This window comes from Orbicella franksi, chromosome 13, assembly GCF_964199315.1.
Source record: "Orbicella franksi chromosome 13, jaOrbFran1.1, whole genome shotgun sequence".
Lineage (NCBI taxonomy): Eukaryota > Metazoa > Cnidaria > Anthozoa > Scleractinia > Merulinidae > Orbicella > Orbicella franksi.
Genome location: NC_138157.1, coordinates 13,396,021 through 13,416,442, shown reverse-complemented (window position 1 = coordinate 13,416,442; position 20,422 = coordinate 13,396,021). Strand labels below are relative to the sequence as shown.

Genomic DNA, 20,422 nt, shown 5'->3' with positions numbered 1-20,422 from the left:
ACGTGAGCATTTAATACAAAAATACAATCTCAAATTTTACAAGTTCTACGTGGAAGTGATTTTAACGAGGTTAATTATTTTCAAATGCCTCATAAATCTATTGGGGCAGTCCAGACATTACTTTTTTTTAAGATACCTGTATCTCAAAATCTATTTCAGCGGCTTCAGTTAAGTATTAGTGAAACCATCTTAGAAGCAGACTAACCGTCCCCGGGCCCGGGACGGGGGAAGGGGGGGAGATACTCCGATATATTGGCTATATAGTTATGTGCCGCGGGATATATACGGATTGACCTTCCCAATCCTTAAATAGGGTATCATTTTTGCTCCTGTTGGTATTGGGTTTCAGGTGTGATCCTTAAATAAGGTACCTAAAATGTATTAACTAAAATCTCAGTGCGTAAATGCCCAGCTAAACGAAGAACAAATTTTATGCTTGATGCTTACCTTGCTTTAATTACTTTTACCTTTGCCTTCGGATATTTACAGAAAAGAAATAAACCTGACCCGTTCAAGCCATTCTTAGTTTTTGGTTTTCCTTGAACGGGGTGAAATTTTTCGGGTTTGGACCTGAAACAGGGTATCAATTCGCGTCTGCTTCATCCTTAAATCGAGTCCGGGTTTAAGACCTTTCGCGGCATACACCTATCCGAACTTTACGGGAGTACCACTCCCTCCCTCCCCCCCCCCCCCTCCCTCTCCAGAGAAACCGACAACTAGTGGAGGAAAAAAGTCGAAACAATCAGATTCGGCCACTCGATCGTGCCAATTTCTGTCGGTTACAACAAAATCACTGGATTATCTACAGACAAACGACAACAGTATAAAGTACGAAAAAATGTTAATCTTCCAGCTCCGTATTTATCGTTGCCTCTTCGTCGTTTGGATAAGACGTTTCTTGGTTTTCTTTGCTAATTGAATTAATTTTAGTTCTGTTTGTGTGCCTGCACAAAGCGTTCATCACTGCGTCCTCCTCAGAAAGATCTTTCTCCTCGTTATTCGCCATTAGTTCTAGCAAATACTCCTCATCCTTGAAATCCGTGTTTGGAAAGTCTCTTTGAAGTCTTTCACGTTCCTAGAGCAAGATAAAATGTTCAGTCATGTCACACAGTGAAAGCTATCTTTGCAGAATTGCACTTTCTGAAGGCATTATTCACAATGCCATATTAATTCATCGGCACAGCTTCCTGCTACAGAACTCCTTTAATTAACCCGTGTTTCCTCCAGTCGAAAGAACGAATCTTTGCCGAAACGTTCTCATAGAGTTGAGTATTTTTCTTTTTTTTTTTCCTGCCTCATTTGTATACCCCCTCCCGCCTCCCCACCTGGTTAGAGTGGTTTTCAATAAACTAAAGTAATCACTCTGGGCAATCACAAAGGACACAGACAATACAGTGAACCAATCAAAAATCGAAGTAATTACATGTAGCTAACGCAAGCGCAGGAAAACGTTGCGAGCGCGTCACGATTGGTTTTACTTCTGACTGGATTAAAACAGTGGCGCGCGTTTTTTAAGCCAATCGTGTATCTTTTGAGCACTAAAATGAAAGCCGCTCTATGGAAGTACTTGAAGAATCTAAAACTCCACCGATGCATGTTACGGCGTCGTACAAGCCCAAAGAGATAAGTTGCAGTAGAGGACAGATTTACATCTCTTATTACTGTCCTATTAGATTATATTTACCTTTGACGCCTGTAAGTTATAAAAGTCTTGAAGTTGCCTTTGGAATCCATAATTTGGATTGGCTATGGAACGTGAGCACTTAATGGCTTTAATGGCATCTCTCCAGTTTAGCTGAGTGACCGCCATGATGTACGCTGCAACGAGGGTTGTTGAGCGAGATACTCCAGCCATGCTTACATGAACAAGAAAGATTGACGAATTAAACGCAGCAGATAACCCTATTCGCGTTTTTCAGATAACACTAGCTGAAAAATCTGCCCACGCTACAATTCTAACAACGCTGGCCCAATGCAACCCCCCCCCCCCCCCAAACCCCCACCACACCCCACTCCATTCCAAAGTTGCAGATACCCATTTAATACACCGGTACTCCTGGGAGCCGGGAGGTACTGTTAGAGTAACGTGTTTTCAGGAAAACACAATGGTAATTTAAGGACCTTTCCCCAACCCAAGACAGTACCTGTCAGAGACTTATAGGGCATAAGATGACATCAATGCACTGTATCTTGTGGTTTAAGCAATTCGCCATGTCCCCCAAAACCAAATCGCTCAATGCAACATATCACGTCGAACATATCATGTCATTAATCAACAGTGAGAAAGCTTACCAATGAACCAAGCATGCTCCATTATTTAGCCTGAAATAAAGAAACAAATCAAAGTCAACCTTAATAGCGAACAGAGTTGCATTTCACAGATCTAATCTCTCTATCATATTCCATCTTCAATTTTTAAAGAAAAAAACTCTGTACAACTGGCCTGGGAAGACCAGTTTTTCCACTTTTCTTTACCAAGAGACGTGAAATCCAAGAGCAACTCACAGACGTTATAACTAACACGCGCTCAGTAAGCAATCAGGTCATATTTCCTTAAAGAACATTATTTACCTGCACTTGTGAATAAAATCAATGCTCTCTTGAAAAAATCCTGATCTGAGGATAAAGAGAAAGAATTTAAATTTACAAAGGTACCTCTAAAGGAAGTTTTTTTTACTATTTTATTAAATAAATGCTACTGGTAATATTTAAGATTGTGATAAGTGGTACTACATCAAGTTTGCATTTAACAGTTACCAGTAAATTAAAAGCCCTTAAAAGTGCTCTACTCTGTGAGTGAATGATCATGAACACTGCAAACAGCATTTTACACATCTTCAAAGTTTAAAAATTATTAATAGCAAAAGACTTTATGAAATGGCACAATAATAATTATTGCTGTGGTACTTCAATTTAGAGTTGTTTTATCAAGTAAACACTCGTTTGTAAACAAACTGGTTACTTAACAAATCTAAAGTTAGTTTTATTAACATTGCTGAGTTTGCTTTAATCATTAATTGACTCGTTGTGAAAACAAGTAAAACAAGCAAATACCACCCCCAGTGTTGTGATCGGTGCTGATGGACATTTTTAAGTATTCTGTAGTCCGATCTGTTTTTTTTTTTTTTCTGAATTTTTGGTGGCCTCTGCTCACCTTCTTCAGACCTGCAATCTTAAAGCCAAAGGTTCATAACTCCTTGTTACAAGCCCATTTGCTGCCATTTTTTCATTACTAAAACTGGTAACCTTATTTAAGCAAGCCCATGCTTACATCTCTTGGTCAGGAGAATCAGCAGCATGAATGCATTTGTACTCTAGGTGCTGCAAGAACAAAAAAAGAAACATTTTTGAGGTTATTTTACATGTATGTGCTTCAAATAAATTCAAGACATTTATTACCATCATCATTTTTTTTTTAATATAATAATTCTAATACCTTTTATACCCAGTTTCTATTCCTTCCCTTGTAGCTCCCATGTCTTTACAGTGCTTTTTCTTTAGAAACATACTGCAGAGTGCTGCAAAATTTTCCCAAATTTTCCCAACTCCTGCCTGCCCACCTTAGGAATCCTACCCCTCAACCTCCCTTTTCCCAACTCCCATAGAGGTCTTTCAAAAAATTTTTATCCTGGGATATCTTAAAATGTAGTTCCCAAGATTATAGAAAATGTGGGTCAGTGTGTGTTTACAAAGATACTTGTGCATGACATACCTCTAGTACTGGTTGAGCATTGTCATGAATAGCTAGGATGTGTGTAATGTTATTCTTTGTCAATTGATCCATGTCTTTGGCATCTGAAAAACAAATAAAATAATAAAAACTGTGTATATAAATTAATTACTGTCAGTAACAAGCATGATCATTCATGCAGAGAAAATTAGTTGTTCAAAGTGCAATGTCTTTTCTCCTCATTTTAGAAGTAAATTAATACATCAGGTTGGAAAATGTGATCAAAACAACTCTCAGCTGGCAGTACATACATGTACATTATGACCACCAGTTAAACTCATTGCCAATTGATGAGCTTGCTGGAAAGGTGTCAGTGAAGCTGGGTAAGATATTAGCCTTGAGCAGAGTACACAAGTGTCCATGGCAATCCTGAGAGTGGCAACCGATATATTTACCACCACGTGTAATTATTATCACCAGCAAAAGGGAGGGAGGCCAGGGAGCAAAAGCAGGCTACAAGCACGAATGACACTCAAAGCAAACTACATGTTCTTACACAGCTGGCAAGCAAAGCATATAAGCCCTGCAAAAACCCATGTGAGACCCCACGGTGTAAGGTCACTCTGAAAGACCACTGACCAGCATTGGCTTGAGTCAAATTTCGTCTAAATTACATTTAGCCACATTTAAAAAAAAAAAAAAAAAAACGTCACAAGTACATTCTCCTGAATCGTGAGAGGTGCACTGATGGTATCCTAGTTCTAACAATAACAGTGATTCAGGCGTGCTTCATAATCAAGTGGAGCACTGCGTAATGGAGGTTGAACTCTGTCTTATTTAATATCATATTCAATGCGTACCTCTGAAATTCCCTAAGTAAAGCCCCGGGAGAACCTGCAATTTTTATCAAGAAACAAACAACAATTAGATTATATATATTGAGAATGACAACAGAAATAATTCACTTCAGCAATGTCCAATAAACAAAATTTAATATAGGAAAAAGATGGCTTGTTGTTCAAAAGGTGGATAATGCTATCCATTAGGTAAATCATTATCCAGTCAGGGTAAGTGATTTTTTGGGTTGGATAGAATTACCCATCCTTTGTTCAACCTGGCCCTTGTGCAGATTTTGTCTGGAACACATTGCCCTGAGAAGACAAATGAGTGGCACAGTAGCAACTGAAGAAGCTTTTGTCACAACATTGACATCAAAGCAATGTTTGCATGCGATGAGTTTCCAGCAATCTCTTGAGTAATCATCTTTTAATGACATGCTGCAGCCTGATCTGTTTGTAAGTGAGGAGCAGATGGAAGTTAGTGGGCAATACAATTTTCTTAAATCATTTTGATATGATGGTGGACAGGAATATCTAGTGGTGATCTGTAACAGTATCAATGTGAAAATACTGGTGTTCTGGAATTAACCTCGTATCTGTTGGAAAAAAAAAACTTCTTTAGATGAGCCAAGTTACATGTAACCTTCTAGCTTTGGATATTGAAAGTGAGAGGTGCAAATATCAAGGTACAGCTGACTGCCACTGACTGAGACACTGTTCTCTATGATAGTTTCTAACTTGTTCAGCATCTACTAAACATGAAGGTCAAATTTTACCTCAGACAAATTGCGGTTCACTTATAAACAAAATGGCAATTACCAGCAAGTGTACTTTAGCTGCTCTCAGGGTTCTTAGTATCAAATTATGATGCATGTTAGTTAAGGTGATTCCCTAGTAAAAGAACCCACCATAGATTTCCGATGAAACTTGGTATGCTGTTGTTACAGGACAAGGAGACATTGAAAACGTAATAAAAAGAGGGGGTCACCGTGCTTGTTTTCACGCCACAATGCTGACGAATATGGTTATTTAGGTGACTTTTGGTTATATCTGTGCGCAACAAATAAGCTCGATCATTCTTCAATGCAACGTATTATAGCACACAGAGTTTGACTTTCTTTGATTGTTTATTCATCTACATCCCAGAAAAGATGTCTTCAAATACCCTGCATTTTTTTTATCCTTTTAAGGAAGCATAATTTGGACATGTGTTGTTGGGCCCTTTATGTCTCCTCTGTAGTATTTATTTTATTTGCCAAAAAAGTAGCCATAGATTTCTGCTAATTTTTTTCTCAGTTATTGAGGATATTGTTCTCATTGAAATTATGAAATAAAAAGTGGGGGTCACCGTACTTGTTTACGAGACAAGGAGCATCTATTTTGCTATCAAGCTTAGTTTAAGGGAAATCTCTTACATTTAGTGCGCACACGCTCTCACGTGCGTGAGCTAATGACGCGAAAATCATGCGCAGTAGGGATGCGCAATGCAATACTGAGGAATCACCTTAAGTCAATAAGATTCTCATAACCATAGCCCTCACTGGAAATAGCCATTGCAGAAATTTTGACAGGGGGAGGGGGAGGGCAATCTTTGTTTCAAATGAGGTGAAGTTTGAGGTCCTTTTCGGCCTCTTTATTAATTTACATGCAAAAAACTATGCAACATAATTCTTACATATTTGAAGAACTTGTTTCTGATTTGTAGATTCTGGATTCCTGAATGTGTTTCAAGGTGCCCATACATTAATATGTACAGATGCAATTTTAATGCTTTTAGAGTGATTTAATTCTGCAGCACCTTGCCTTTAAATAAAATTAGAGAACTTGAGAAGTATATTTTTAAGAATTTTCGGATGCAAAATCAACTGAAAATCAAGAATGTTGTATTTCCAATCTCAAAATTCAGGTTCTTATAAGAAAAAGGATTGCACTGACGGTCATCCAGGTTGCTGACCAGAATCTAATCCAATTAATAACCCATATCAATAATCCATTTTAGCCTCCCCCCCCCCCCCCCTTCCCCCCAAAAAGGCGAATGTTTGATCGTGAGCCCTAACAGCAACAAAATTGGGGAAGAGGCATCTAGATATTATTCTGCAAAGTAATTAGATTTGTTTCTGGAAGGTGCTCGTTATCTTAGCTGTCGTTTGAAGGCTGCCAGAGTAACAGACTGGCATGTGGTGGTCGATTGATGCAGCAAACTACAAAGCAATCAAAAATTGCAATTTAATAACAGTCACCTATTGGATTACTGATAACCTCGAATTTGCGTAGACTGAAACTGACAGTATTCACCAACTTTCAGAGGAGATCCTGAACCAAGCACATAGCTTAATTAAACACAAGATAGGCAATCCAAATTCACAAGTTCAATTTCCTCAAGTGTCTAAGCAAAAATATTTGTTAAGCCCGGGATTTAAGTACTTTAAGCTAATTCCATGAGATCTAATTTTAAGCCCTTGAAAGACAAGAATTTAGGCAGAATTGTACGTGTGATTACGACTCATGCTTTAAATGAGGAATTATTCAAGTGACAGAGAAGAAAAGCTTTGCACAGCAATTCAAGATACGAAGTTTCGCAAGACACGCTGTCATGACTATTTCAGGATCTGTTTGAGCTATGTAGCCACATAAGTTCAAAACAGTATCAACAAATACAATAAACTCTACCTTGTTCATCCCATTCCCCATGTTTTGATCGCAGATCAAGGCCAGAAAAACAAAATATTACCAAGTGCTAGAGATCAGACAACCAAATTTCCGCCATAAGTTCTTTTAACACCAGCCCTCCGCGTCCTGTGGAGCATTCCCATCAGTCACTGCGAGCTTGAAGCATCGCTATTCGAGATATCGCTGTACTTCGAACTAATATTAGACATTCAGTCTGGCTTAAGAAAAACAATAACTCTCAAGCCCAACTTTCCCCAACTGCTAATTTTATTATTCCACTACATATTTTACCGTCTCTTAAAGACCAGTTCGCCATAACTGAAAAAGCTCAAAAACAACCTTTACGAACCGCGCTCGCCCTAGGCTGCGATAAATTATGGAAGCCGGCGGTGTTGGAGACTGCTGACAGCGAATTAGTAGTAAGAATTGAACCGAGTAGAGTACAATAGACCAATTTCGATATCTTAAAATTCAGCCTGAGACAAAAGACATCAGCACGAGGCTCCGGGGAATAACTGCAGCCCCGCGGGAGTTTGTGGGGTTTATTCCCCGGAGCCTCGTGTTTAGGTCTATTGTTTTAGACGGGGACGGAGACCGTAAGTCTTGGGATCCGCGCGCACCTATGATATGGGACAATTTTTCTATTTTTAGAACAAATTGCGCCATCCTGACGTCATATATCCGCGCGGATCCACGCACATGTCAGGGGTTCTCGCGTGGATGTTGTCACATTGCATGATCAAATGGTGAGAGTTGAGAGATTCTCTTGCGTATCTTTCACAGCGATGGCAGGGAATACGAACCAGGGCGCTTATATGTAGTTTTATGCTCTGAGCCAACGGAAAAGGTGGGTTTTTCAGGGTCGAAAACAAGACTTCAATCTCGCGCTGGGAATGAATAATAAGATCTGCTCGCGCTAGTTGTAAGCTTACGCGTATGTTTTTGAGTTTGTTCTGACTTAAGAATATAGCAAGAAAACTCTCTACTCTGGTATCGAGTTAATTTGTGAGTTTCTCAGACAATGGTTAATCATAACCAAAACCTGTTTTGATGGTTTCTTATTGTTTCTGCTTGTTGTTTTCAATTGTCAACAAATCTTGACAAAGATTTCTTTCGTTATCTTTTCTGCTGAGTTGCTGCAACAGATTTCACGAACGCAGAAAAGGCTACTAACATCATGTGTGTTTCTTCAACATAAGCATAGTGAAGTTTTACACTACGAAAATGAAAATAAACAAGAGTTTTGATATTTTAAACTCGATCAACAAAATCGAAATCGTTATTCAAAGTTGATTAAAGAAAGCGTCATCGTAACTTTGCTGATTATTTCTGCTTTATTCGCATATTTTCAGCTTAGCTTTTAATATGTTCTCAAACATTTATCAATCTTAAACATATTTAAAAACTATAGAGTTATTGTTTGAGTTCGATGTACGTTTTCACACGAAAGTGCGGCGGAAGTACAATTTGTCATGTTTACTGACTGTACAAAAACACGCATCGGCGGGCGCTCTCATTCATCGACAACAGAGAATTTACTGGAGTTTTACACGAATAAAACTGAGCAGTATCTACGGACGTAAAGTTATTGGGCCTTGATGAAACATCAAGCATTGCTTATAATTCAGGCGAAACTCAAACTAGCAATTATTTTGTTTTACTTTTCGGTCGCGATAGACTGGCAAATTCTCGCAAGCGTGTGGCAAGAGGAGCTAGGAAACTATGAAGTCCTGAAGCTCTGCTATATCTAAATATATCGACCTAGTTTTTTGCTGTGTAATGGAAAAGTTATTAATCTTCAACATATGTGAAATTTAAAGTGGAGTAATAAACAGCTCATGTAAAAGAAGCATCCGTCGGAACACAACTTGGTCAGCGATATATATCTAAGCTTAAAGCGGAACATACCTAAATTCGACACTGTCTTACTTCACTCAAACTGGAGCAGCTTACGACGAAAACACTTAAGCAAAATTCCAACAGACGTAAACGCGTTGAGTTGTGGGCGAAAAACATAAAAAATTTCGGGAATTTCGGACGCCATTTCCCCCGCGCGACATCCGCAAAAATCCTCGCAGCATGTACGCGCGTGTGCCTCAGGCGATGGCGCAATTTGTTCTAAAAATAGAATTATTGTCCCATATCATGAGGACAGCCCCAATACTAGAAATGGCGCGCGCTTACGGTCTCCGTCCCCGATTATGGCTCCTGTTTGGACTGAATTTTAGTATATCGAAATTGGTCTATTCAGGGAGTAATCGCACAAGTAATTTCAAAATCGGACAAGCGCGCAAATATTTAGAAGGAAGCCATTAAGGGCCCATTAACTGATCTTTTCAAGCCGTTGCTAAGGAAAACTTATTCTCATATAACCTCATCATTTTCAGCTAGTTCAGAGTTATTTCATGTGTTTTAACTTTTTCATGATCAGCAACACCAGTGATGACGTCATCAGGCCACGCCATTGGTCATGTGACTAATACTGAAAAAATGCAAAGGCTCCCGGGCAAATTACTTTGTCAGGATTTGTTTCATTGATTTAATATTTTAAATTTAATCCTCATTACGCTATGCGTAGATTTTGTTTCACTTCTAAAAGGTCAGATTTTGAGAGAATTTCAAAATATTGAAAAATTCGCAATTTTCCGTAAAAAGCATGATTTCGAAAAATGAATGCATAGCTATGTTTCCAACGCTGGCTTTAATCGAAACGCGTCGAAAAAGGCTGGATTTAATGAAAAACCGCGCTTCCTTTACCATTTAAAGAGACCGGAAGTGCACCCGATATATATTGGAAGTTACCCTATCAGCGCGTGCGCAATTTACACTTCCAGCACACTTCGGTAAGATCAAACAAAGCGACCCGCAGTTAGTTTTTCTCCTTCTTTTGCTCTTGTTTTTCGGTTTTTCTCTTATTTTGTCTTTGCTTGTACTTTTTTTATTTTGCCGTTGTGAAACACAAAGAAAAAACATCTAAAATGTAAACGAATTTGCAAGCTATTGAGTTTTTTTTTTATTTTCTGCGCTCAAGCTGACGTAACTAACCGGAAGCGAAATTATCCAGTCACCACAAGTTGTAATTGGATATCTACAATTGGACACTCACGTGATCATTTGCTGATTACGTGACAAATAGGCACACGGAGATCCAATCACGATAGAGAATTTTGTTATAAATACGATTAGAACGAAAATAACTCTGAAAACTGATTCTCGTTACAACTGATATACGCGCGTGCTCGGAAAGGCTGGCGATTGTGACGACGATTTCGCGTCAACTCTAAAGAGCTCGGCATTTGAACCAGAAATGGACAGTTTAGTTTTTCAATGGCAAACCAACGACCTCTACTTGTCCTAACTCTTCTATTGTATCCTCTGCAATCAGCTAGTGTTAATTACGTTAAAATTGGCGGAATACTCTGCGACGAACTTAACTCAAATGAACTTTCGGCCTTCAATCTTGGCTTGGAATATGTTAACAATGATGCAACGTTGTTGCCGAACACCGTTCTCGTCCCTTTGATAAACAAAACTGACTGGACCGATGCATTCTCCAATATCGATGCAGCTTATTGGCAGATTCGCGGTGGAGCTGTTGCAATAGTTGGACCTACAACCTCATCTTCCGTAAAGGCCACGCATGCGCTATGCGCCGGCTTTCACATTCCACAAATAGCTCCTTACGCTACGGATCCTTCATTTGACTTCTCTGCTGACTCCTACAGTTACTTAGTACGCATGAGCAGCAGCGATGCGACTGAAAACCGTGCCCTGGCAGATTTTGTGTCGCATTTTAACTGGACGCGCATAGCGGTGTTGACATCAAGGAGTGATTTTGGTCTGAACGGTTTAGTCGTGTTCAAAGACATTGCTTCTCACAAGGGATGGACGCTGGTAGCCGTGGAAAGTTTTCAGGAATTTAGAATCGTATCCAAGATTAATGCCATGACACAGCTGCTCCACATTAGAAGTCGAGGAGCCAGGATAGTTGTTCTGAACTGCATGGCTGGAAGCATTCGTACCATTCTTCGGCAAGCTAGCGATCTTGGAATGGTTGAAGGATGGGTTTGGCTTGTCACCAATGGTGCATTTGCTTTCGACGGTCTTTATGAACAGGGACAGCCCATACCAGAGTATCTCCAAGGTATTGTGGGCATTAGGCATTCTTTTGGTGGAGGTACAGAATATCAAAACTTTGAAAACACGTGGAAAAAGAAAGGATATGAGGCAGCACCCCTGGAAAAAGACGCCACTGTGGGCCATACATTTGACTCAGTGTTGGTCCTGGCAACAGCAATTCATAACATGATTCAAGATGGCTACAACGTGACAATCACTGAGGGTTTAGAGTTTGGTGTGCTTAAAAACGGCTCGACTGCATTTAGCAAAATTGGAGAAACGCTGTTAGATTATATCACAAAAGTTAATACCTCCGGCGTGATGGATACCATAGTCTTCGATACCAATCGTTCTCCGCTCAGCGCGACATTTGACATTGTAAATCTGCGCCGATCTGGATTAGAGAAAGTAGGTAAATGGGATTCCATTAACGGGCTGGTCATGGAGGAGAAAAAGGAAATAATGTGGCCATCTGAGAAAACTTCTATTCCTAGTGACACATCAGTGTCTATGGAAAACCAAACTTTTACTATTGTCACTATTGAAGAAACACCTTTTATAACCAAGCAGTCTTCGTCCATAAAACCAGACAAACTCGTACTAATGGGTTACTGCATTGATCTACTTGAGAAACTTCAAGAAAAGCTGAAATTTTCTTACGAAGTCTATCTGGTACCAGACGGTAACTATGGCTCCCAAGATGCACTTACCAAAGAATGGAACGGCATGGTTAAAGAGATTATCGAAGAAAGGGCGGACATGGCTGTTGCGTCGTTTACAATCAGCTCAGAACGACAAAAAGTCATTGACTTCACCCAGCCGTTCATGCATCTCGGACTAACAGCTCTCGTCAGGTCTGTCAATGATGAAGTGGATTTCTTCGCGTTTTTCAAGCCTTTTAAGGTCGACTTGTGGCTGACGATAGCAGTGACCACTTTTCTGATCGGAGTTCTGCTGTGGTTCTTCGGCACATTCAGTCCGTTTGGATTTTATGGTAGATGCGTTCAGATTGCTCATTATAACGCACCACGGGAACATCAGAAGAGGAGACACACCCTTCGCCTGACTAAGTCACTGTGGTCATCTCTTGTGCACTACGTTGGACAAAGCGCGGACAGCTTGCATCCAGTGTCGGCTTCTGGAAGAATCACCCTAGCTGTTTGGTGGTTCGCAATTTTGATCATCATTTCAACGTATACCGCAAACTTAGCTGCGTTTCTCACAATTAAAAGGCTTTCTTCTCCAATAAACAGCATTGAAGATCTGGCAGGACAGACCTCGATTCCCTACGGTACTGTCGCCAACAGTCAGCCACAGTCGTTCTTCGAAACGTCTTCCATCCCTAGCTTTGTCACCATGTGGCGGTACATGAAGTACCATCACACTCTTCTCAAGAATAGTCAAGTGGGGATCAAAAGGGTCAAACAAGGCAACTTTGCCTTCATAGGGGACTCCGTTGTCCTGGAACATACGACTCACACCGTCGAGTGCGGCACTCTGACGACCATCGGCAGCTTGTTTGGCGAGATGGGTTACGGCATTGGATTACCCAAAGATTCCCCGTACACTAAACAGCTTAGTCAAGCTATCCTAGAGCTGGGCCACGAGGGATACATGGACAGCCTTGAACAAAAGTGGTTCCATTCACAGAGGCATTGTGAAGAAGAGCACGTCAGCGATGACCGTGGAATCCAGCTGGGGCTGGCAGACATGGTGGGTGTGTTTATCATTGTCTGCGTCGGAGTTGGAATCAGCTTCATCGTGCTTCTCATCGAATGCTGTGTAGCTTCGTGTTTAACTACAAAAGAGGACGATCCCGATGCACCCAGAACGGCTTGGAACTCGTTGGATGCTAGACGCGGCAGCACGTGGCATGACTGGAGACATCGAGATGACGTCCCTGAAATGCCACGGTTAATCAGTGGCTTGACACCAAACGACATGGGACGATTCATGGCATTTTTAGCGCGACAACGACGCCGGAGAACAGTGTCGTCGGAGATGAACCCGGAGGTGGAGTTGGAATTAGAAAGTCTAGAGAGTTTTAATTAAAAGTGACATTAAACAAGAACAGGAAGAAATAATTGATTTCAACCTTAAAGATATAACCCAAAAAACACACTACCGCCAAGGTACAACCGTTATTTTATTGTAATACGCTGTTATTTGAAAGTGGAAAATATCTTATAACGAATGATGTGTCAGTTGTAACATCTTAAAGACTAAACGAGGAATTGTAAAATTTTCTAGATCACTACCAGAAATAAATTTGTTTGGCGAGTCTCGCGTATTGTGTTGAGTTTCAACCTTAAGCATCGATTAAGCATCCGGATTACTTTTGTGAAGGTCCTACATCATGTACATCCAGGGTTTGACTTTGTAAATTGAAATGAAATGACGTCATTGTGTAGAAGACATCCCCAGTCAATTGATTCTGCCCTTGAGAATTAAATTGAAGCTGTCCACATTCAGAATAGAACTTAAAACTCTTAATTTTAGAGAAAGCAGTTTAGCATATCGAAACAAAGTACAGAAAGTAAAGCAATTATTTATGAATATAGAGAGCAGCTGAAAACATTGCAACTGCACTGTACCTTTGTAACCACAGGGAACAAATACAGTTTTTATTAGTGTTTGCTTGAAAGACATGTTGCTCGACACAACCTGTCAACAATATCTTGATTAATTCCACAAAGCGTCTCAATGAGCTTTTTAGTTGTTCCACAGTTGGAGAGATCAGAAAATGCAAGGTACGGTATATCAATTGAGACTGAAATGATCCAAAATTGCAAAACCTGATATAAATTGCCGAACTAACATAAAGCTGTAAATTGATTGGACAGTGAACAGTCGACAGAGCGAAGTAAGTTGAGCCAATTGAATTCGCCACTGGTGCTATAGCTACTCAAAACAAACTTTAATTTAATCCAGTCGACTCTTGTGCCGTGTAAACAGAATAATGCGCTTTTCCAGCACGACAAAGCGTCAATCGTACACTAAATCTATCTTATCTACCACAATGCATAAAGCACTTTGATTCATTTGAGGTGTTTTATTTGCACAGAAGTTGTCTAAAATGGGGATCCAGCTCAATTTGATTGGTCTTTTTCGTGACACATCAATAAATCAAGGACTTCTTTTTAAAATACACGTCAAATCCCGCAGCTGAAAAGATAAGCAATCCTCCCAGAAACATCAGCGTCTTAATTCACGGTGCATATTGATGAAGCCATGGCGAATATGGAGAAAGAATTACCATAAAGCCTAGCATTTGCGACCGGGCGCACGAAAGAACATTGCGAATCTAAATCTTAATCTTCATCTGAAGTTAAAGAAATGGCCAGTTCAAAGCAAAACAGCTCGTTCTCGCCTTGTAAACAGATTAACCATAACTCCAATTCGTCTCATTTTGTCGCCATATTCGATTGTTTTCACAATATGAGATCAAATATGGAACTCTGCGATGTCACTTTGACAGTAGGCAATGTAAGTTTTTCAGCCCACCGGTTAGTTCTCGCGGGTAATTCGCCGTATTTTCGAAACATTTTTGTTTCGGAAAACGCCGGCTCACGCCACCAAGAGGTCAACTTACCGAGCAATTTTCGAGGAGACGCGTTGCGCACGATTTTGGATTATTTCTATTCTGGAAAGCTGTCCATCAATCAAGAAGACTGTGAAGACTTACTATCGCTGGCCTCGCTCTTGCAGGTTTGCAACAATTTTTCCTCAATTCAAAGCATTATTTTTAGGATCTGTAAGATATTTTTTTTTTCACGAATATATTACCTCCGATCATGGCTGTTATCAGTACGCTAGTAGAGACAATCTGTTATGTGCAGCAGCAGGGACAATCTGTTAGATTCATATTTCGTTTCTATACCGAGCTAAAAATTAAGCAGAAAATATGTTCAGGGCAATTCCAAAAACAATCTTTTTTCCTGCTTCAATATTTGCGTTACGCTAAAATATATTGCTTGTCAGTTTGTTCGTGATTTATTCAAACCCTATCGTTCGACGGAGACCGGCTTGTTTCAGACTGAAAAAAAAAAAAAAAATAGGAAATTGCTTTTAATTACTTTGTGTTATTACCTCGTGTTTAAATAATTATACAATGCAATTTTTGGTTAAGCGAATAGCCGACAGAAAAAATAGTGAGGATATAATTATGACTATTTATTTCTCCTTTAATGCGACTTTTTTCACTTTCTTGGACGCTAAAGAGGGGCTGAACATAATTTAATAACGTGATGAAGAAAATTCACTCGGATTTGTTTCACAGCATCTTTAGACGCCTCCATTTCGTTCTAAATATTTTTCTTTGATTGCACTTTCAGACTTCCTATAAGTAACCATGCTCTTGGGCGAATTTCATTACAAAACTTGATTTTCAAAATCGCATCTGATATCAAAATATGACTGATGGCAACGGGTGTCTTTATTAAGCTATTCGACTGACTCTCTCTCTTGTCAATATTATGATGCAGTTTTGTCCTTATATTTCGAAAAGCTGGTACATCTGTCAGTGGTTCTATTAATTTAGTAAACCTATGATGGTAACCACTGAGGTCCTCTAACATATTACTCAAAACCATAATAAAAGTCATATAGGCCAATCCATCTATTTCACCGACTGAATGAATAATCATAGTCATTAGTATGCTAATGCAAGTGCTGCTCTAATCTGATTTGCTGAGCTATCGTAAAATATCGGCCATTAGTGTATACCACACACGTAAATAGTGCTTTTCGTGCATTTTGATTGGTCAACTCGGAGGTCATTTTAGCAAATTGCTGTTCATCTCAAAGCAGAGAGCATGAAATTTCCGAGAATTTGTCGGTTTAATGTAATGAATAAAATACTTTCTTGGTCAGCCAGGTATTCAGCTTGTGTGCTATATACACCTCATCTTTTACCGTGGTGAAAGCGGTGGATATATATTAAGCCGCCAACTGGTGAGGTAAATATTTTCACCTCCACCTCGGTGAATATATACTTCAGTGAAAAATGTTAATTATAGCACCCAAATTCGCAATTAGCCAAACGGACGACGCGACTGCCATCCTAATAGTCTGCGATATTAAGTCACTGACCCGATAAAGCTAGAATGTCATGGTTAATGGTAGTGATTGCACCATTTTGCTAATGCTAGCTCCAGTCCCCTGCGGGGGGCAAAATTTGACCTGTTTAATGAATTAATGAGGCCATTTTTGGCCGAGTGATCACTTCTTGCCCCCACAAGGGAATGGAACTAGGAAATATTTGCATTAGCAAAATGGCGTAATCCCTGAGGCAAATAAAAAGGAGGTTTTATAAGTAGAATATTAAGTTCGCACTTAAACATTGAGCGCTTGTTTTCGGGGCTTAAAAAGTGTCCAAATTTTCACGCCAAAAACTAAATTCCTCGCTCGCGCTACATAGCTGGAACGCCTGACAGATTACGTAACTAGAAAAATATCTCCCTAACTTTATTAAACTTTATCGAATCGCACCTTTTTGGTACCCCTGAATACTATTAAGACCTTCAACATCATAGTGCGTTAATTTCTTGCAGATAGAAGCAATTGTTGACGAGCTTCAGGAATTTATCCTCTCAAACCTTCACGCTTCTAACTGTCTGAGGTTTCAAAGCCTTGCACACAAACTAAAGCAGAGAAATTTCAAAGCTAAAATCGATCGTTTCGTAGACTGGAATTTCAAGAGTTTGGTCAAAGAGCCTGACTTTCTGGCGATGTCCGCTGAACACCTTATTGAAGTTATCAGAAGCGAAAATCTGCGAGTCAAACGCGAGGAGACTGTGTACGAAGCAGTGTACAGGTGGTTTAGGCAGGACACAAGTGGACGGTAAGGAGAGATTCTGAAACTGTTGGTTATACGTATTTTGAAAAAAAAAAAAAACTTCGTTAATAATACCATTATTAATATATGACTGGTGTTTGTAGGCGATGTAACGAAGGTTCTGATTGGCTGCTTCCAGGGTATTATTCTCCCCTAATGCTCACGTGCCGATCACTGGCCGTGCAAAAACAAAGCTACGAACCACAAGACCAGATATGATTTACCACTACAAAGTATTTTTATGAGGAATTTCATAAATTACCAATACCAACAAACATCAATGAACTCATAGATATGGTCAAGAAGTCAGTGTTCAAAACCTGAAAAGCAACTCTCCAACAAAATTAATCAATATACTTTTGGTATTTTTAGTGTTTGATTTTCCTAAACAACACATAAGGTTTAACTCGTGTGTTCTTCTACATGACTTTAACGGTTTAAGTGAAAAATGATGCGCAAGTTACAGGGGCTGTAAATCCATTCTGAAATAGAAGCAGGTAGCCTTCCAGACGTCTGCACATCTCTCCGAGGTCTTTTTGGTGTTCAAATGTCACACCAAGTGACCCATGCAATGTACTTTCAGTTATTGACCAAGTTTGTTCGGTAAAGATTGCTGAATATTCGCCAAATTCTTTTTTTGTGTGTTTATGGACCCAGAGCAGTCCAGGTCCATAAACATGCAGGTAAACTCGTAAAAAAGGAAAGTTTGGTCAATGAAGACTTTTTTATATGGCATAACCAACAGACACAATACCATTTCTTGCGGAAGACAGCGGGTAATCCCGAGCGGGCAAAATAGCTCAACTTGCCTGGTTGAATAGCTATTCACAGCTCAGAGGGGGGGGCCAAGGGTAATTTCGTGACGCCGTGATCCGGTTTTTTTTTTTTTGTGCTCTGTGAATCCTGATTTGATAAAAAAAAAAAAATCTGTTCCGTGAATCGTGATTGAAATGTATTCCGTGAGGCGTGAAATGCAAAAGTCCTTGGCTGTGAATCGTGAATAGATAAGAAATAAATCGTGAATGTCTAAAGTTGAGTTCGTAGCTGAATTTCACTGCATTATGATAAGATTTTTTCCGTGACCTTAGTGATTCGTGAAATCGAAAATTTACTATCGTGACTTCGTGACAAGACCCTCCCTTAGACCCCCCCTCCCCCCCCCCCCCCTCCTCAGCTCACGGGTTGGTTCATCTCGCCTGCTCGATCGTGGAGCTACCATATCCAAATGAGTAGGTAATGATATCTTGTACCTTATGTCACTTCTTGGGAGTGGGAGGGTAAGAATGTAACAAACTGGAAAGCATATGCATGGAAAATCAACGCATGCATAACAAAGGATTTTTTCTTTTTAAACTGAACCACGCAGAGAAAGCAAAGCAGAAGGTGTGTTCAAGGAAGTCCGTTTTGAGCAGATCCCGTCAAAGTACCTCACAAAAGAAATCATACCAAATCTGTGCGAGAAATACAACATTTGCGTCGAGCGAGTAAGAGATGCTTTGGAAAAACAGGCTGTTTCTGGAGAAAGTGCACGAGCGCCTAAATCAGACTTTGCGAGGAAACCGCAAGACGTTATCTACGTCATCAGCTGCAGAACTAACCTCGTGGAGCGATTCGATAACGTCAAGTGCGCATGCGTTCGGTGTCCCGAGATGTCACCGACAGGGCCTGTGGAGAGTCTGAGGGAAACCCGCTGTGCAGTTGTAGTGGGTCAGGATCTTTATTGTGTGTCAAATATCAAAGTCGACAAGTTTAGTGTATTGGAGCTTTGTTGGACTGAAGTTGGAGAAGGTAGGAAAGAATCCTACGTATTAATATACTCATTACCCTGAAGTCCATCTGATAACTCGGAGAATATATAGCTGAACTAAGCCGCGTCTTGTTTTTGTTTGAGTAAGCTTTTTTCTACACAATGTTATTGTCAAGATCTAGGAAATATTATTTTAAAATGTAAACTGGCAGAATTCTCTTGCGAGTCCGGCCTTTGCATGAGAGTTGTAGTCGATGAGGGAGAAAAGAGACCTTGAAAATGATGTATCTTAGAACGATAGTTTACACTTTAGCACGCTAATTCTCATGTACCTTTACAGTGTTGTCGTAAAAAGATTCAAAACCAAAAGTCGGCCTGTACTTTGAATTGAGCGGACTACTTATCTCTGGCTTGTTAGATTTCCATTTTTTTCCTTTACCTTTCCGGCCAAAGTGACTTGCCTGACTATTCTGACACTATTCTGTGTAGGTGTTAATGTCCATGACTCTGGCGTGTGTGCAGGAAAGGACTGCATCTTCGTGGTGGGAGGAAGGCAGAGAGGAGAAGGAGCCTGTAAATTTGATTTAGAGACACACGAGTGGATGGACCTACCTGACATGAGTACCGGCAGGAGATGCCCTGGTAAGTATTTAATACAGTTCTACTAGTTAGCACCCTCGACCATGCAGATCAAGCGGTCTAGGTTCGAGCCCTGGCCGAAGACATTGTTTTGTGTTCTTGGGTAAGATACTTAACTCTCACAGTGAATGCCTCTCTCCAGCCAGGTGTGCAAATGGGTACCGGCAAATTTAATGCTGGGGGTAACCCTGCGATGGACTAGAATCCCATCTGAGGGAGAGTAAAAAAATACTCCTGGTTGCTTTATGCCATAGAAACCGGAGAAAAGCGCCGGCCTAATTGGCTACATCGCTCGTATGCAGTCTTAACCTTTTGCCTTTATCTCCTTTTAATTTCCAACATCAGTGGAACTTAAATTTCTTTTTAACCACAAACTGAAGTTCTCGGTGAGTTCATAATGCTTTTATCAATGGAAAGATGCACATTGCGTCATCTTCTGACAAAAACCACGTTTCCCTTATAGAGGAAATGACTTAAGACCTTTGCATTACGAGAAGACGTCCCCATGATTTGGCGCGCGTGGACAAACCTTCATTGTACCACACATAGCGTCTAGTAAAGCGTTTCGCAGTTCATCTTCAAGTGAAATGAGGAAACGAAACCATAATATCGTTTTCTACCTGAAGTCGTGAGGTGATTGAAGGTGAAGAGATTATGGAATTGTTCTTAAACCAAAGCTGAACTTGATATATTAGTTGTAAATTGAATTTAATGGACTTTGTAACGCACCACACCTCACCTCTCGTTCTCAGGTGTGGCGTTCCTGTCCGGCAAATTATACGTTATTGGAGGCCACAGTCCAGAAGGAGCCTTAGCGTGCACAGAACGCTTTGACACAAAACAAGAAAAGTGGACTACCTTGAAGCCCATGAACTTACCACGCTTTCTGCTAGGCGCATGCG

At 40.2% G+C, this 20,422-nt stretch overlaps 3 protein-coding genes across 3 annotated transcripts in view; 2 read left to right on the top strand and 1 right to left on the bottom strand.

The window, feature by feature from the left end:
• Positions 1–7,348, bottom strand: LOC145466814 (dual specificity protein phosphatase 22-like). The gene is made up of 8 exons (XM_081450524.1): positions 7,180–7,348; positions 4,531–4,564; positions 3,713–3,795; positions 3,272–3,321; positions 2,572–2,616; positions 2,293–2,322; positions 1,685–1,856; positions 1–1,075 (listed from the first exon to the last, which is right to left on the bottom strand). Exons 1-8 carry the CDS (start codon positions 7,198–7,200, stop codon positions 842–844), a joined length of 669 nt encoding a protein of 222 aa, XP_081306650.1. The 5' UTR covers positions 7,201–7,348; the 3' UTR covers positions 1–841.
• A 3,067-nt stretch (positions 7,349–10,415) lies between these two features.
• Positions 10,416–13,672, top strand: LOC145466775 (glutamate receptor ionotropic, kainate 2-like). The gene has a single exon (XM_081450487.1). The coding sequence runs from the start codon at positions 10,507–10,509 to the stop codon at positions 13,348–13,350; it is 2,844 nt and encodes a 947-aa protein (XP_081306613.1). The 5' UTR covers positions 10,416–10,506; the 3' UTR covers positions 13,351–13,672.
• Positions 13,673–14,537: 865 nt separating this feature from the next.
• LOC145466786 (kelch-like protein 25) overlaps positions 14,538–20,422 on the top strand; it is a 7,021-nt gene continuing 1,136 nt past the window's right edge. The window contains exons 1-5 of the mRNA XM_081450499.1: positions 14,538–15,006; positions 16,851–17,140; positions 18,501–18,922; positions 19,371–19,523; positions 20,273–20,422. The exon at positions 20,273–20,422 is cut by the window's right edge and continues 1,136 nt beyond it. Of these exons, the coding sequence (XP_081306625.1) occupies positions 14,635–15,006; positions 16,851–17,140; positions 18,501–18,922; positions 19,371–19,523; positions 20,273–20,422 (1,387 nt within the window). The 5' untranslated portion in view covers positions 14,538–14,634. The remainder of the gene's footprint in view (positions 15,007–16,850; positions 17,141–18,500; positions 18,923–19,370; positions 19,524–20,272) is intronic.

What these genes read in the sequence shown, in the direction of transcription:
- LOC145466814 (XM_081450524.1), bottom strand. Translation starts at nt 7,200, where the DNA reads ATGGGGAATGGGATGAACAAG. An exon ending in GATTCTCCTGACCAAGAGAT is followed by an intron (nt 2,617 to 3,271) that starts GTAAGCATGGGC and finishes CTTTATCCTCAG; the next exon opens with ATCAGGATTTTTTCAAGAGA. An exon ending in GGAGCATGCTTGGTTCATTG is followed by an intron (nt 1,857 to 2,292) that starts GTAAGCTTTCTC and finishes TGTTCATGTAAG; the next exon opens with CATGGCTGGAGTATCTCGCT.
- LOC145466775 (XM_081450487.1), top strand. Translation starts at nt 10,507, where the DNA reads ATGGCAAACCAACGACCTCTACTTGTCCTAACTCTTCTATTGTATCCT.